The sequence below is a fragment of the Cnephaeus nilssonii genome (genome assembly GCF_951640355.1).
Source record: "Cnephaeus nilssonii genome assembly, chromosome: 10".
Classification (NCBI taxonomy): Eukaryota; Metazoa; Chordata; class Mammalia; order Chiroptera; family Vespertilionidae; genus Cnephaeus; species Cnephaeus nilssonii.
The window spans coordinates 9458062-9476344 of NC_137081.1; the positions used below are offsets into that span (position 1 = coordinate 9458062).

The 18283-nt window shown below is 45.5% G+C and overlaps 1 protein-coding gene across 3 annotated transcripts in view; it reads left to right on the forward strand.

Annotated features, from left to right (window-relative positions):
* CFLAR (CASP8 and FADD like apoptosis regulator) overlaps positions 1–18283 on the forward strand; it is a 35556-nt gene that overhangs the window by 12472 nt on the left and 4801 nt on the right. For all 3 annotated transcript variants that reach the window (XM_079781832.1, XM_079781833.1, XM_079781834.1), the window contains 6 exons: positions 2720–2825; positions 3825–3960; positions 4826–4914; positions 8442–8499; positions 11649–11698; positions 12414–12495. In XM_079781832.1, the coding sequence (XP_079637958.1) occupies positions 2720–2825; positions 3825–3960; positions 4826–4914; positions 8442–8499; positions 11649–11698; positions 12414–12495 (521 nt within the window). The remainder of the gene's footprint in view (positions 1–2719; positions 2826–3824; positions 3961–4825; positions 4915–8441; positions 8500–11648; positions 11699–12413; positions 12496–18283) is intronic.

The following is an 18283-nucleotide window of genomic DNA, read 5'->3' on the forward strand; positions in this document are numbered from 1 at the left end:
GAAGGACAGTGGGACAAGCAACCTCATTGCTTGCTCTGCTCACTGATCCAACTGCTGTATAATGTTACTTCATTCCTTTAAACTCTTTGAATTTCTAGGTGGTGTTTTCTTTAATTAATTGGATGGTAGTAGATCATAATGACAGTGGAAGTGATAGATGTTATGTATTTGCCCTGTGGATAGATTAAGAGAAATAGGCCTGACTAAGACAGTAATTTTTTTTAAAATTTATTGATTTGAGAGAGGGAGAGAGATTGATTAATGTTGTCTCACTTACTTATGCATTCATTGGTTGATTCTTGTAAGTGTCCTGACCAGGAATCCAGCCCGCATAGTTTTGGAGTATCGGGACAACACTCTAACCCACTGAGTTTCACCCGGGGCCAACATCTAGTAATTTTTGCAGCCTCTGTGAGATCTGAAGTGGTCTCTGTTAGCTTATGTTCTATGATGTCAGACCAGGCAATTTTCCATACTGAGAAAGGAAATAACAAGTTATAAATACCACATGATCTCACTCATTTGTGGAATATAATGAACAACATAAACTGATGAACAAAGATAGAGCCAAAGACACATTAACAAGTCAGATGGTGATCTTCCTGATCATTGTGGAACAGAGGAAACTAATGAGTTGGACTTCCTTCGTGTGAGTGCCTGGGAGGTTCCTACTTCCAGCGGCTTCTGTATGAAAATTCCAGCCTCACTATGGAAATTACCATGTTCAGACATGTCCAGCTAAGAAAGACCACATCTCAGCCCCCTTCAGAGAGGACCATCCGCTGGAGCCCCTTTAGTTCATATAGCCTTTAAGTTGCTCCTTTTGCTCACACAAAGCTCTCTTGGAGGTTCTGGGGTACACAGAGCCACTTCTCCAACCAAAATATAATATCAGTAACCTTAAAACTTCTTGGGAACTGCTTAAATTAGCAGTTCCTTTTTCTCCAGACCACCAGCCTTTAGTTATTTTTTTTAAAATGCGTTTTTATTGATTTGAGAGAGAGAGAGAGAGAGAAAGAGAGAAAGGGAGAGGGAGATAGAAACATCAATTGGCTGCCTCTTGCACACCCCCTACTAGGGATTGAGCCTGAAACCCGGGCATGTGCCCTGACTGGGAATTGAACCGGTGACCTCTTGGTGCATGGGCCAATGCTCAATCCACTGAACCACACCAGATATCAATAATGTATATTTGGAGATGATGTGTATTATTTAAAAATATATTAAAGAGAGTTGAAAGCAGTATGGGTCTTGGGAAGTGTCTGAGACTTGAGGTCTAAAGTCCTGATTCAAGCCTCAGAACTGTCAGGTACAGGCCTGGTAAGCTGATCCAGCCACTAACATTGGTTGGGACTTCTTTTTCCTAGTGGTAAAGCTAAGGATAATATAATACCTAATTTCACAAGTTTGTTTGTGAGGCTCAATTGTGATAGTCTAGCATGTGAAGTACCTTTTAAAACTGTGAAGCACTCTGCAAATGTAATTGTTGCTGTTGTTATTCTTGGTCATTTCCACTTCTCCAACCATCATAACCATCATCTAGTATCAGTAACCCTTAAAACTCTTTGGGAGGCAGCGACTGGGTTTGTGTGGATAAGTTAGTGAGCACTCAACAGTTCCTGTTCCCTATGGTTGGTGAGTGGGGAGGCAGTTTCTCAGGGACTTTTGGCAGGAAGGCCAGGCAATGGGAGGGGAGTGCTAGATTTATTTATTCGTTTTTTTAATGTACTTTTAAAAATTTAATTTCAGAGAGGAAGGGAGAGGGAGAGATAGAAACATCAATGATGTTATTTTTAAAAAATATGTTTTTATTGATTTGAGAGAGAGAAAAAGGGAGAGGGAGATAGAAACATCAATTGGCTGCCTCCTGCATCGAGCCCAGAATTCGGGCATGTGCCCCTGACTGTAATTGAACCCGAGACCCTTCAGTCTGCAGGCTGATGCCCTATCCATTGAGCCAAACTGGGCTAGGGCCATTTATTCATTTGTTAAGTAGCTTTTTTTTGTGTGTGTGTGGGTTGATATATGCCAGCCTGGTATTTGGAAAGCGCTAGAGCAAAATAAGTGAAAACTCTTCCGTACTCAAGATTCTGTGAGTCTAACTAATTGGGAAAACAACCCATAAGCCCCATAAAGCATGGTGGTAGCTCTTACTGGAGCAGAGGTGACTGGCTGAGTTAGGAGGGGCTTTCTAGAGCAAGACATCTGTGGTGACAGCTCCCATGCTCTAGATGACCTTTACGCTCTGAGTTTCAGAGTGGGCCGGGTGTTTGCTTTAGACTCTTATGACTCAAAGTATGGTCCCCAGATCAGCATCCGCATCACCTAGGAGGTTGTTCAACAGAGAAGATCATTTTCAATTCTATTTCTGTCTTCATCTTAGTCATTCAGGTTCTTTACTTATTTCTTCATAACTTCTGGGGGAGCAAGGGGATTCTTTAGGGAAGTTTTTATTCTCCGAGTTGTTTTCAGAGTAGTTAGTTGGAAAGAGAGGTACCATCTCCTATTGAAAACTGGAGAAAAGATGAATTATCTTTTGGAGTTCCCTTAAGATCTCCTTCTGGGGTGATCTAGGCTTTCTGTCTTACGGGGGGCAAATTCATATGGGGACAAGAACTAGTCTTTTAACCAATTATTGGCATAGAGGAGGCATAGGTTCTTGGGCGGTCTCCCTGGGACTGGTATCTGAACTGACTAAAGAAACTTGTCTGTTTCACAGGGTGCTGATGACTGAGATTGGTGAACATTTGGATAAATCTGATATGTCCTCATTAATTTTTCTCATGAAGGATTATATGGGCCGAGGCAAGACAGCCAAGGATAAGGTGTGTTTCTTTTTCTTGGTTAATATTCCCAAGAGCCCATTGGAAATGGGAGGATACTCTCTATGGTGTGAAGAGAGGGAAGCAAGCGTTTGAGCAAGGAGGCCCAAGCTGGGGGTGAGGGAAGGCAGAAAGTGAGAACAGTATGGGTTTTATTTTTTTTTAATATAATTTTATTGATTTCAGAGAAGAAGGGAGAAGGGAGAGGGAGAGAGAATAATTGATTAGATGCCTCCTGCATGCCCCACACTGGGGATCAAGCCCTCAACCTGGGCATGTGCCCTTGGCTGGAATCGAAACCAGGACCCTTCGGTCCACAGGCCCACTAAGCAAAACTGGCCAGGGCATGGTTATTCTATTTTAGAATAAAAATAGCACATCGGCAACCAAATGTTAAGCAGAAGGCAAGGGAAACCAAAGGCAATGCCTGTTTCCCCAAATGCCTGAGTAACAAAATGCCCTGACCTTGAAATTTTGCCTCCTCATATCCCCTGAATCAGAGGGAGTTGGAATGGCCAGCATTGATGAAAAATTTTAGGAACTTCCAAACGGTATCATTGGGGTTTTCCTAGTAAGTAGCTTCCCCAAACTACATTCTTTCTTCCTTTTTCAGGAAAGCCCGTAGAGTTTTTTACTATAACACCAGCCCGAGTGTTTGAAAGAGAAGCAGCTCTGGAGGATTTTACTGTATTTTTTAGGCCTGCTCTCTCACCATATTCCTTGATGACACAAAAGGGCCATGTGTCCATCCCCAACCTAGGTACAGGTTGGCCATCAAAAGACTTCCCACTACCTCTTTGCTGCGTACACCTCAGGAGAGTAATTTGCACCTGGCCTTGGAAGGACTATCAAACAGAGAAGTCTAGTTTAGGATCCCTGAAGGTCTGAAGGAGCTCCGCTTGTCACCTTTTCTTGCTGTTATAAACCCATGGCCTGAGTTTTGCCTTTGGGGCTTCATAGTCAGCCCTACTGACATTTATTTCTTGTTGGTGGCTCTCTTAGAGCTTCTTGGATCTTGTGATGGAACTGGAGAAGCTAAATCTGGTTGCTCCAGATCAATTGGAATTGTTAGAAAAATGTCTGAAGAACATCCACAGAATAGACCTGAAGACAAAAATCCAGAAATACAAGCAATCTGGTAAGCAGCATGTTGGCCTTTCGCTGGCCAGGGAAGGTTTGGTTGGTAAATATTCATTGTTGGGTGGATGGAAAGAACCTGAATGTTCACAATCCCCTGGTAGCCTGTGATTAGAGATCATATCCCTTTATATCTTTCATATCCCAGATCTGATGACTTCATCACCCCACGCCCATGACCAAAGAGTCTTGGCCTTCTCCAACACGCCACCAAGCAGTTCTTAAATTCCCACCTTCAAGAAAGAGTTTGCACCCCCATTTCTGTACCTGGTGGAGGTGCTGTGGACATTCAGGGCTTTTGAGGATATGCCCTGCTGCCTTGCTCCAGTGTTTGGTCTGATCACCATCCAACTCTGGGTGCGATCTCGTCACTGGGGACCCATGGCTGCCCTGCATATGTTCTGAGTTTCACAAAATCTTCTCATGAAAAAGGGCATCTGTTCTGCTGAAAACCCCTCCCTTGGTAAAGGGGACCAGACTCACACTGGCCTTCTCTGGCATGTCCCCCACCCCACTGTCTTTTAGACTCAGCCTCAGCTTGGGGCCTGTTAGCAGTCTACTTCCCCCAGAGTCACAGCCTGAAGGACATGGCTGAGACCCAGTGATCTATAGAATACCCCCCCCACACACACCTCCTACTCGACCCCAAATGACTGATAAAAGGTCAAGTACAAGAGTAGCATTTTTAGTCCTTTCTTAATGATGCTGGTGGAAGAAGAGGCATCTGATCTGATATTTTGAATTAAGTAAGGTGGCTGGGGAGCTGAGGGTGTTTTGAAAGATGATGATGATTGACCTTGGACTGAGCCATTGTTGGAGATTCATTTAATAATAATTGGTAAACCGTAACTCTCTTCTGCTTACAGCTCAAGGAGCAGAAACAAGTTATGTAAATGGCCTCCAGGCATCTCTCCCAAACTTGAGTCTTAAGGATCCTCCACATAATAACTTAAGGGTGAGTCTGGAGCAAATGTGTGGAATCACAGCATGAAAAAGCTTCAGAGATTTCATGAAAAAAAACAAAAACATATTCTCACACTATGTACTCCACTTAACACACGAAAAAATTGTGTTAGAAATACACGTGTTGTTTTTTTTTAAAAAAAATATATAATAACTTATGTACAAAGCTGTCACATGTTCATTGAGATAATTTGGAAAATGATACAAAAATAACCACTGTTATCTCATTATAATAATTTCCAGTCCAGCCTTTTCTTGTGTCTATGTATTTAGATTATTTCCAATCTTTTGCTTAGACAAATAATAATTCCAAATAAATACATTTGTATTTACCTCTCTGGGCATTTGCTTTTTATTGAGCTTATTGAGCTTATTTTAATGATGTCGGCAAAAGCGTTTATTGAAGGGATCGGAGGTGGGCCGGGGTTGCACAGAACTGACTCAAGGCTCAGTGTAGTCAAAAAGATATTTATTCCATGCACCTGGGTGCAGGTGGACTGAGTTCGAAAAAGGAATCAGTGGCGAATGGGGAGGGAGCAGGCTTTTCATGGGCGTAAGGAGAGCTTGCAGATGGCTTTAGGCTGACACACTATCAGGACCTTGCCCCCGTCAGAGTTTTCGTTTCACGGCCTTGCCCTTTGTCCGTCTTCGTGGGGGCTGCGCAGGAGTTATGCTCTTCAGGAATTTCTGTGAAATAACCACTCAAGGGGAACATGTTTGTGCAAGACTTAGGCTTGCAGAACGCGTTTTCTTTTGTCAGCCCCTGCTGAGTTAGAGCCCCGTTTCTTGATTAACCCTTTCATTTTTGTTGAGAGATGTTAATTGATTTGTGAACATAAATATGTTTTATTCTGAGAAGTCAATCTTAGCGTCATCTCATCCTCATCCCCATATAAAGGTATGTGGAATTTGTAGTGAGGACTTAGATCAGAGTGCAATTTCATGGTTAAATGATAAAAGCTTTCATAAAAGTATGTGATGAAAGCATTAACTACCCCTGTGATAGAAATAGTTTCATGAAGAACATGAGCTGTAAGAGATATCACTGAGCAGTAGAATGTCAGAGCTGGAAAGGATGTTAAGGATTATACTGTCCAGCCCCCTCACTGAACAAATAAGAAAACATAGTCCTAAAGAACGCTAAGTGATTACCCACCTCCAGCTGCCACCAGAACTGGGCCCAGTCCCTGCGCCTTCCTCTACACCGTGGTGTATGTAATAAACTACATACTAGATACGCCATCGCTTAGATATGTCTGTCGTTTTCCAAGAACCAATCATTGCTTTCGTTTGTCTTTCTGAATCTCTGTGATATTCAATGATGAGACAAAAGTGGTTTAGGATGCTGACTCAGATTTTCTGAGCTTTCTCTGCTATTGTCTCTCTAATATAAATTATGTCACCATTCTTAGGTAAAAGCCTGTCCCATTTGTACTATTGCCTTTCTATTTTGTTAATGGAAGTAATTGTATTCACTGTCTTTGTAGCCCATGGAGAACGCACATGCTCTACGTCTAAACGTCTCCTTAAATTTGCTATATTAATCGGTGACCCTGATCACTCATTCATTTAATAAGCAGGCAATGGAGCACATGAATTCAGTGAATTGCTCACAAGATTTAGGAGCCAAATACCTGGATATTAACTCATACATGGCTGCAAAAGTGCTTTAAAAGTTATGGTGGCAGCCCAGCTGGTGTTGCTCAGTGGTTGAGCATCCACCCCTGAACCAAGAGGTCCCCGGTTAGATTCCTGGTCAGGGCACATGCCCGGCTTGCATGGGGGACATGCAGAAGACAGCCGATCGATATTTCTATCTCTCTATTCCTTTCCCTTCCTCTCTCTCTCTCAAATCAATAAAAATAGATATGGTGGCATTAAATGGCACATGGTACCAACATATTGTAGAATAAAAAAGTTGTATGACTCTGCAATATAATGCTTTCTTTATTGCATTTATTTCTTTGCAATATGCTTTTTAAAATACATATATATATATTTAAAATTGATTTTAGAGAGAGAGGAAGGGAGAGGGAGAGAGAAAGAGGGAGAGAAAAACATGGATGTGAGAGAAACATCAATCTGTTGCCTTCTGAATACACCATGGTCTTGTGCCCCAACTGGAAATCAAACTGCTGACCTTTCTGTGTATGGGACGACACTCAACCACCTGAGCCACACCGGCAAGGGCTCAATATAATGCTTCTTAAATCTAGCTTCGACTTGATGTCATATATCTTTAATAGTATGTAAAAGTGAATGCATATCCATGTGGAACTTGAACTGGTACTTACTATCATCAACCTATGGCTAAGTCACTGGTTATTAGGGATAAAAGCAAGTGACATGTTTTTCATTAATTTAGACACACAGACGTAGCTAAAGACACAGTTTAATGAACAGTCTACTTCTCTCTTTTGGCTAGGATAGCCTCAGTGGAGAGCTGTCATTTGAAAGCTGAGCGTATCAGATGGTTGACAGTGTGTGGGATGTGTACCTTACACAGGACCTGTCATCTGAGAAGAAAGGGTCGGTTCAATCTTTAATTCTCTGGTTAATCCCACTGTAGCCCTCAGAAGTGGTAGCTGTTATCAAGAATCAAGCCCTCGCGTGGCTTATGTTTAGCTAGGCAATTATAGAAAAACAGCAGCTGGACAGTCATTAAGCACTCCATGTGCTAAGCACTGTCCTGAGTGCTTTGAATACATTTAACCTTCACAAAAAAATGTTTAAGGTAGGTACCACTATTGTCCTCATTTTGAGGATAAAGAGACAGATATATAGAGGTTAAATAACTTGCTTGAGATTACATAGCTAGTAAGTGGCAGAAACAAAACTTATAGCCAGGTTTATTTGAGCTAGAACTCCCACTCTTAACCATACTACATTGCCTCTGTGTTAAAGGATCAGGTTTGAGGTTAATCGCATGTTTCAACAGCTTGTTCTGTCTTGGAGCTCTTTAAAAAAAAAAAAAGAAAAATATTTTTATTGATTTCAGAGAGGAAGGGAGAAGGAGAGAGAGATAGATAAAAACATTAATGATGAGAGAGAAACATCGATTGGCTGCCTCCTGCACACTCCTTCCCCTCCCCCGCACTGGGGATTGAGCATGAGCCCTGACTGGGAACCAAACCCATGACCTCCTGGTTCGTAGGTCAATGCTCAACCACTGAGCCACACCCAGTTGGGCCGTCTTGGAGCTTTTATAGCAATTCTAGTACACTATGACAGCCGACTTTATTGAGCTCTTTTGAAACATTCTAATATGCTAATTTAGCATATTTACACATTAATTGTATTTTCACTTGAAAAGAAGAGTTGCCTTGTTCTTTGGCTACAAGATGTAGGATTCATGGAGTTAATAGCTCTTGCTATTCTTCTTTAGATAATTTGACAGTGAATGTGATACTTTTATTTTTTTCCTGGGTAAAAATTCTATAGACATATTTAAGGAGGTGTAACAGAATGTGACCCCGAAAAAACTAACAGGGACTGTGACCTTATTCTTTATATTTGAAGCTTCAGAATGGGAGGAGTAAAGGACAAAGACTCATGGTGAGAGATCCTGGCATTCAAAGTAAGACTGACTTCTCTTTATGTTTTTTTCTTTGTAAATGCTTGATAATTCTAGTACAAAATGTTTTCCTTTTTTTAGCGTTGGCCATTTCCTTTATCTGTACAGTCTAATTAAAGCCCCCCAAAAGCAGTTAAATTCTTAAAATGTATTCATCGGCATTTCTAGTTACTTACTGAATTCACTTAGTTGAATTTAAACACCTCTTACTCTATCAGCTTCATCTTCTTGGCTCTCCATTTCTGCCTGGAAGGAAACAATAACCAGGACGCGTTAAACATTAATCTAGCCATGATCATGAGCCATGTTAAAGCAAATACCCAGCAGCAGGAAGAAGAAAGGTCACTACGATCATGTATCAGAGTCCATTTAGTAAGTCTAGGTACTCTATAGATGACATCCCCCTCTCCTAAAAAGAAAGGAAAAAATACAATTTAAAAACCTAGTAATTTCAACCTGTATGATCTCTCGCATCTCTCTGACACTAGCACGCGATCCCACCTATTTTTAAAAGTGTATTTCTTTTGCTTGTCTTGAGTCCTCCTTGAAGCGAGGCTGAGACTCAGTCACACTGCACTGGCAATGGCTCAGGACGCCTGGAGGCAGGCAGGGCTGGACAGGCAGGAAAGGAGGGCCCGGTCTTACCCGAGGAGCTTGGACTTGGTCCTGAGTGCAGTGGAGATCGTGAACATTGGAGTAGGGCGGTGGCCTGATGGAAGCTATTTTTGCATGGCAGCCTGTTTGCTGTCTGCGTGCACTTGGAAATGGAAAAGCATGTTGCCTGGATTAGCCAGATGGTGACGCCCATGCCTGTCATTTCATACCTAAAATTTTGCGCTCCAGGAAAAGCTACGGAGGAGCGAATTGATTCCTGAAGTGACGGCATTTCTTAAAACGCTGGTGAGGTGGTGAGCATTAGCGTTCTGAAAGCTGTTTACAGGGAAGTAGGAGACCTGGTAGATCTGGATGGGGATTAAAAGCTATCTGTGTTCTTTCCACTGCGCTAATGGCAGGTTTGTTCTTGATTGGGCTTGCACAGCTCGGTAAGTGAAGCTCTCCACACCCTGATGGTCCTAGGAGAGCTGCTTCGGCCTGGACATGGTTGATTTGCCAATAAAAGAAGAAAGCATTCTTGGCCTTAATCTAATAGAAGTTTAAAATAATCAAGCCCTGTATTCATATTAATTTGGATTTCTAAATAGATTTCATCTGAATGATGATAATGATGATGATACAATTTATGAAGCTTTTACTAAGTGCCTTAAATGGAGAAAGGCATATTACATAGATCATTCCGTGCTTTTAAAAATTCTGTTAATCCAAAAAAATAAAATAAATAAATAAATAAATAAATAAAAATAAAAATTCTGTTAATCCATGATTGCTAAAATAGAAAAAGATAAAGTGAAATTTTTCTTTTAATTACAAGTATCAACATAATCTGATTAACGTTTGATTTATATCCCTCTAAGACTCTTATTTTTCACACACAGATGTATAAATACATGCACACAAGTACGTATTTTTAAGTACACTGGATCAACATTATAATATTTAGTAATCCATTTGTTACTCAATATATTCTGCATGTCTTTTCATGTCAAATACGTAAAGATCTCTCATCCTTTTTAACATTGCATAATATTCCATTATATGGACATTAGAGGCCCGGTGCACTGGCGGGGAGAGGCGTCCCTCAGCCCAGCCTGTGCCCTTTCGTGGCCTGGGAGGCCTCGGGCGATGTCTAACTGACAGCCTAAGCCGCAGTTGGACATCCATAGCACTGCCCTGGAGGTGGGCCACTGCGCTCTCCAGCCATCAGCCCTGTGGGAGCGCACTGACTACCAGGGGGCACCTCCTGCGTTGAGCGACTGCCCCCTGGTGGTCAGTGTGCATCACAGCGACCGGTCATTCCGCCATTTGGTCTATTTGCATATTACCCTTCTATTATATAGGATAATTTATTTACCCCATTTCATATGGGTAGACGTTTAGTTTCTTTTTAGCTCGGGGCAGTCCTTCAGTATATGTCCTTGACATTTTTGCACACTTCTCTATTATTGCCATAAGATAAACTTCCAGAAGCAGGATGTTGTTTTAAAGGGTGTTGCTAGTTGTTCTTTAAAAAGAGTGATTCAACTTTTACAGCTTTGAAAATGCTCATTTCCCCCAAGCCTTATCATTCCTGGCATTTTCTTGGCCTGCCTTTAGCCATTATTTCTCATTTTTGCAACAATAGTATAAAGCAGATTTTGGTTCATTCACCCTAGAGATTTAAAAAAAACTTCAGGAAGAAACTTGCCCCAAGTTCACAGAGCTTGTTCGTGATGGGGCTAGGGTTCGCGCCAGCCCTTTATGGCTTTAAAACTGATGGTTTCTCTACCTCTCTGGGCTAAGAAAGTCATTTTTATCTAACAAAACGTGCTGTAGGCTCACCTGCATTTGCTAAGCTCACTGTCCCCGATCTTGCCATTGACATTTAATGTTATGATCTCCCAGTGTCACTGGGCTAAGAAAACCTGGCCATCTGTCCAGTCTCGAAGGCTGGTCCCCTGGGTGTTGCCCACAGTTGTAGCACAGACAGGAAAGCTGTTGATATTGTGGGGAAGTTATCAGATCCTCAGGTTAAAAACTCAGCAGTTGCCTGGTCCTCACCTGGAGAAGGGCAAGGGGGAGCCTTCTTTCAGTTGCTGCTTCAGCAGTTTTTCTACATGACCCTTCTTTAGCACAGAAACGTGAGTTAGCTTATCAGTTAGGTTTCCTTTTTCAAAAATATGTTTTTATTGATTTTTACAGAGAGAGGAAGGGAGAGGGAGAGAGAGATAGAAACATCAAGGAGAGAGGAACATCATCAATGGACTGCCTACTGGGGATTGAGCCAGAAACTTGGACATGTGCCCTGACTTGGAATGGAACCAGCGACCTCTTGGTTCCTGGGTCAATGCTCAACTGCTGAGCCATGCTGGCAGGGCATATCGCTTAGGTTTTTCAGTGCAAGGTCGGAACCTTGGGGCTGAGTATAGCTGAAGAGAGAAGAGATAGTGGGGGAAAGAAATAAGGGAAGAGACCCTTGTGATATGAAGGAACGCAGCCAGCAGGGAGTGGGCTAAGTCTCCTTCCGCTTTGTAAGCAATTTCCCTCTCATCCTGCAGGAGAACCAGTGAAGACGTCCGTTCAAGAATCAGGAGCATTTCTGCCTCGGGTACAGAACCCAATTTCTCATTTGGGATTGCGCCGCATGCACACGCTCTGTGGAGAACCCCGGCTTCTTTAAACATACCCGTCCATTAAGACTTTCTAGTGACAGCGATAGGATTCTGAGAGTGTCATTCTCCTGAGCCCTCTTCTGAAGGGGAACCGTGGACATAGCGAGGAGAAAGATGCTGGAGTGGATTGTGTCTGTGAACTTTGGAATGCAGGGAAATTCCAAGGGCCACGTCCCTGGCCAGCTGAGTAATTGCTGAGCACATCAGGAGCTGAGACACTGAACCTTGACCTGCTTTTTGGGGGGCTGATCACCTCTGTAAGGAGAGGCAATAGGAGGACACCTTTTGTACTCGTTTGGAAAGATATCACTTGTACAAACAGGTTCCTGAGAAATATGTGATCCATCTTTTCTCTCTGTCTCAAATGATCTTTCTCCTGCAAAGCTAGGACACGTGTAAAGAGACTGCAATTCTCCTTACAATGAAATAAAAACAGAAATAGCTTGTTGTCTGAAGCACATTCCCTGAATAGAGGAACAGTTTGATATTAAAAGGAAATGTCAGCTGTGATGACGTCAGGCTCTGTCTGTTGACTGACTCCCCTGCCAAAGGGCCGGTTAGGAAAACGCAGAAGGGAAGATGGTGCCTGGGGGAGACCTTGGGGAAACAGCGGTGCCCAGGGTCGTTAACAATCCCTGCTTTGTTTTCCAGCCCCTCCCGGAGGACAGATACAGGATGCAGAGCAAGCCCTTGGGAATCTGCCTGATCCTGGATTGCATCGGCAATGACACAGGTAGGTGTGGGTGCTGCAGGGTAGCCGCTGCCTCCAGCGCGAGGCCACGGCACAGGCAGGCTACCCCCGCCGGCCTGGTGCACACTCGCGGCTCTCACAAACCACTGCCCACCTCTGCATGAAGGGGAGTTTCTCTGTCAGGCCACAGTCCAGTGTGGATTGGGCTAAGGCAGCGAATTTTCAAGTGGCGCGCTGCAAGGATGTTTACAACATGCCACACCTGACTATATTTAACGGGGGCACTGACCTCTTTTTCCTTCGGTGGTCAGATAAAAAAAAAATGAGAACAGCTGACACAACAATAGCTAAAGCATTATATCTTTTTTTGGGGGGGGGTCAGATCAGCAAAAATATTTCCTTGGTGTGCCGCAGAATTTTAGTCGTCGGTCTCTGTATGCCATGAGGTGGAAAAGGTTGAACACCGCTGGGCTAGGGTTCCATGTGGTTATTTAGTGGCTTCATCGTCGGAGGCGTGGAGTTTCCCACAGGATCCTCTCTGTCTGGCTGGTGGATGAAGGGAGTGCATGATCCCACATGCATTTGGGGACCGGGCCTCAGAACGGTATGCCCAATTTCTCAAAAATACGTTTTTATTGATTTTGGAGAGAGAGGAAGGGAGAGGGATAGAAAGATAGAAACATCGATGATGAGAGAGAATCATCTGCCTCCTGCCCCCTCCCCCCACACTGGGGATGGAGCCTGCAACCCAGGCATATGACCTCCTGGTTCATAGCTCGATGCTGAATCATCGAGACTCACCAGCCAGATGGTCTGCATCATTTCCACCCACATTCCACTGGTCAGAACTCCTTTGTATGGCTTCACCCGACCCCGGTAGACAAGGAACTCAGTCTAGCTGTGTGTCAGGAGGAAACTGAAAGGGGATTTGGGGGACACAGAGCTTGTTGGCGTGGTTTGTGAAAGTTGCCGAAATGGAAGGCTCTCTGGCTTCAGTATTACCAGATGCCTCATCATTCCACCCAGAGAGACCGTGAACGTTTTGGGGGGGAACATTAAAAATATGGTAAGTGTGTGTTCGCTCGGAGGCAGTGTGTCACTTAGTTCTGCACCCCGCACTGTGGGTGGGTTGCCCTGAGTCTGAGCTATCTGTGTGTCACCACTGTTTGCATTTGGGTTGATTCTTTGTCCAATTTTGGTGACTCAAATGAGATCAGTCACTGGTGATGCATCTGAAGAGAATGGGAAAAAGCTAGTTAAGTGGAATAACATGTTTAATTCCCTATCTCTTCCTTAAAAGGGTTGGTCGTTCTGTCTCCCCGGTTTCCTTCCGGCTCTCCAACATCCTCTCAGAATGAGCCAGAGCTAGCTTTTAGGCTCACTGAAAATGTTGCCATGGAGAGATGTATGGGCAGAGAATCGAACAGAAGATCAAATTAGCAAACATTAGACTGGCTATCCCAGGATTTCTGATATGATCTCTCTTTCTCGTTTCCTATTTTGGGTTAGATGTGAGAAATGCTGGTTTCTCACTATATATAAGTGTCCTTTCTTTTGTAGCCATTAGTACCCATATAAGAAGAGCAGATATTATCTCAATGAGTAACTTCTGCTTTAAAAGAGACTGTGTGGTTGTCTTCTGCTTTCCATTTTAATCAGTTCTGTTCCCTTCACTTGAGTTCCCAGGTGCACATGGCATGGGACGTACATCTGTGGCATGAAGAGAATCACACAGATAAAAAGCCACGATCTGAGGTGATTTTGTGGCTAAAATCCACTGTCTGTGCTTGCTTCCCGTGCTAGGTTATGGGCCTCTTGCCGGCAGGGACTGAATGTGTATTTGCATGTTTCTGCATTTCAGGAGTGTGGTCAGGGTTGGGCTCTGGAATATGACTGCTGCGTGGGTGTGAATCATGGCTCTGCCATGTGCTAGCTTGTGACCGTGGGCAATTTTCCTCTCTGTGTCTCAGTTTCTATTCTGTAAAATGGCTTAGTAACAGGACGTACCTCACAGGGAGGTTGGGAAGCGTGAGTAACAGGGCCCACCTCACAGGAAGATTGGGCTTGGAGTGGTGCCTGGTCCACTGTAAACAGGTACTAAATGCCAGCTAACATTCCCAGCTAACATTGGAATGTTAGCTTGGTTGCACACCACTAAGCTGGAACTGGCCTGGCTTTGTGCGTGGTACAAGGAGTCTGATCCCAGACGAGTGGGGGCCTAGAGAACTGGGGGCTGAGGCCTGCGCTGGGCCCGGCTGGGTGGGGCAGGTCCCCACAGGCTGGAGCTGGGTGGGGTGGAGGGGTAACTTGAGAGGCCGAAACTTCTGAGGAAACTCCCAGGTGGGAAGCTAGCCAGACCACTCCTACCAGTCAGCCGTGTGTGTGAACCGGCTTGGCAGAGACAGAAGCTGAGTCCAAGGCCAGGGCCCAGGGCGGGTGAGGGAGGAGAAAGACCTGATTGGGGAGGACGGAAAGGAGGGTAGAAGTGGAGGTGGAGGCCGGGCCATCTGTGTCTGTGGTCTGAGGTGGGAGCAGGTATCGGCCTCTGGTGCATTTGTAAGTCTGCTTCCTTGACTCAAGCCCTCCCTGCCTCTGGGAGCAAACAGATAACAGGGCTTGAGGCCTCTTTTACCACCCCTCCTGGGCACAGGAGGCCAGTGAACAGCTAAGCAACCAGACAGCACACGCTACTCCCATGGTGCTGTGGGTTCCTCTGCTGAGGGGCCCGGGTTCATCGTAAGCCCAGCGGAGACGCAGAGCCCCTGCAGAGTGTTGATTAAGACGAGTGGAAGGCACGGCCTCTTCTCCTCGCCTGTGTCCTAGGCCTCCAGCCCTTCCGTGGCCAGCTGCCCTGCTGGAGGTTTTCACCGAGGCCTGGAACCCTGCTTTGGCTAGCAGTGGTCTTCATTCCGCAGAGCAGCCCTCCTGTCTTCATTCCCATCTGAACAGCCGGGGGCTTCATCTAGAGGGACTGCCTGGGGTTTTGTCTCCTCGGTCTCTTGCCTGGCTAACGTTGTCCCGTGGTTAAGGTTGGACATTGGCGAAGCGTGTAGGAGTCTGGTCAGGAACATTACTGCCAACTGAGACAAGGGATCGGAAAGGGACTAGCCGTCACATGATGACTAACTTGAGAGGGGCGGTGATCGGAGTGTAAAATTGATTTAAGCTCGACGATGTGCTAATTCCTGTACATGGATTCTCACTGAATCTTCGTAACTAACACTGTAAGGTCGGCACTATTATCCCCATCTCCACGGTGAGCAAGCAGAACACGGTCAACTCCCTTCCTAACTTCTCTGGGATTTGAAAGCTTGGCTCTAGAGCCTCTGCTCTTGGCTACTTTGCCATAACGGAAGTTCCATGGGGCGGGGGGGGGGGGGGGGGGGCTGTGTCTCCAATACCTGGAACAGTACCTGGCACATTGGAGCCCAATAAATATTTGGTGGGTGAAGGGAGGAAGGAATATGCTCTTTTAATCTCAGTGCGATTCTATTTATTTGTACTGCAGAATCTAGCAGATGCTCTTATACCTTCCTATCTTCTGTCCTCAAAAAAAAAAAAAAAAAAAAGAAAAAGAAAAAAAAAGAAAAAAGAAAAGAGAGACTTTTACCCAGCGAGTATGCAAGTCCCCCAAACATTTATAGGTTTATTCTTCCTTGATCCCATTAATGTTTATTGAGCACCTACTATTTGCAAAACCCCACGCTTGGTCCTGCGTGAAGCAAATATGGAGGCAACGAGGTGCAGTCTGGTCTCAGAGCCACGCTGGGAACGACGATAAGGTGATTTTTGGGTGGCCTGTTCCTGGGACGCATCCTCATAGGGAACGGAGACCTCTTCTTGGAGCACACTTGGAGGCGTAGGGATTGGGCTAATGGTCGCAGTTTGGTAGAATTAAAAAGCCAGCCGTGGTGTTGTGCCATCTGTGCCAGTGACCGTGCAGAGCTGGCTGTGCCGGGCCCGGCTTCGCGGAGTGGAGAAGTGAATGAATCAGGCCACAGACAGGTGAACTCTGGGCCTCGATCGAACGCTCTGGTTGGTGTGTAGGCTCCTGAATAAGAGATTTTAAGAAGTATTTCGCCCTCCCTCTTTTCTCCCTGGCTCTTTCTGAAAAGCCGGAGGATGTTCCTGTACTTTTCAACCAGGCGGAGACTGCGATTTCTCTGGCAGATGCTGCACGCTCCCCTTGTGATCGTGAATAAGTCCACGTGCTCTCCCAGCAGAGCAGCAGGAGATGAGAAAGCCAGAGGCGGCCGGTGGGGGTGCTTTGCGGGCGGGGCTGGCCCCTCACCAAGAGGCCCCGGCTCTAACTGCGCGGCCAGAATGAACCCTCCCCTCCCCCGCATTTCAGAAAGCCGGTTTCTGAAGAACAGTTCAAGTTTACCAAGATGGTGCTGGGCCAGGAGCGGAATTTCCAGGGCGCGTCGAATGTGGAACTGCAGTTTGTTGAAGTTCTGTTTTCCACGCAGCCCCCAAGTTGTTCTTCCCCTATTTGCGGGAGAGGAGCGGGCGGTCACGGTGCCATATAAGGACACAGACCCCGACTGCTCTGAGCCCTCTTCCTTTCCCTGGCCGGAGAGAAGAGGACTTAGCTGACGAGTGGTTTATCTGAGAATGTGTGCAAATCACTCCGAAACGTAGTGGCTTAGAAGAACAAACTTCAGAGGAGGAGAAACCTTTCTCTGGGTCCTCAGGAGGCAGATTCCATGAGGGAGACGCACCCGCAGGCTCCGTGCTTTGTGATGGGAAATGCCTGCCTTGGTTGTCTTTAAATTCACTACCTTCTATGGATAAGCGATAAGCACTCACAGTGTCCAAAGCATCTTGGCAGGAACCTCCTTGGATCCCCACTGCTCCCTTTTGAAGCACATAGTGTAGGCATCAGCGTTATTCCCGTTTCACAGATGAGTAAACTAAGGCTGTAACTCGTTCAGAGTCACACTGCTACCACCCCCTGGATCCTGTAAGTGAGACTGGGCTGTCTCCGTGTTCTTGCTGGCCCAACAACGTTGCATTCCCAGCTGACACCATGCCACCTCGCCGCCGTCTGGTAGAGGAATGATGTGACTTCAATGGGAAACGTCAGCTGCCCTGACGTCGGGCTGGTCTCCGAGTGACTGCCTTTCCAGAGGGGCGTTGAAAGGATGCTCCACCGTGGTCTGAGGCCCGTCCAGGCTTGCTGTTCTCGGCTTTGGGGACCTGTGTGGTTTTTGGCTTCCCCTCCAGCTTTAGCCTTTTTTCCCTCCAGTTCTATTAGGTAAGGACCTCCTTCCCTAACCTCAGGCCCCCAGCCCTTTCTCAGCCCCGCTGCTGGGTAAGTCAGTCCTCTTTCAGGACGAGGCAAAGCTCAGGCCCAGCAGGCAGGTGGGGAGCCGGCACTTACACTCAGATCTTAGGATTCCAAGACTGGTTCCTCTTTTGCCCTGTACCGTGCAGCTGCCTGCTCACAGCCACGTGGCAGCGGCCGTTCTAGCAGGAACCCACAGGGGCCCAGATAAAGGCACCAGACAGCTGTCCTGCCCCTGCCCCTGCATATCAGCACAGAAGAAACTATGGCTGTTTTGTTTTGTTTTGTTTTGTTTTGTTTTGTTAATCTCACCTGAGGATATTTTCCCATTTATTTTTAGAGAGAGTAGAAGGGAGGGGGAGAGACAGAGAAAGAAACATTGATCGATGTGAGAGAGACACATCGATTGGTTGCCTCCCGGATCAAGGCTGCAACCGAGGTACATACCGGACCCTCAGGCCTCAGGCAGACGCTCTACCCAGTGAGCCCACGTCGGCTAGGGCGAGACTGTGGCTTCCTTCCAAGGACTTTGATAAAGGAGGG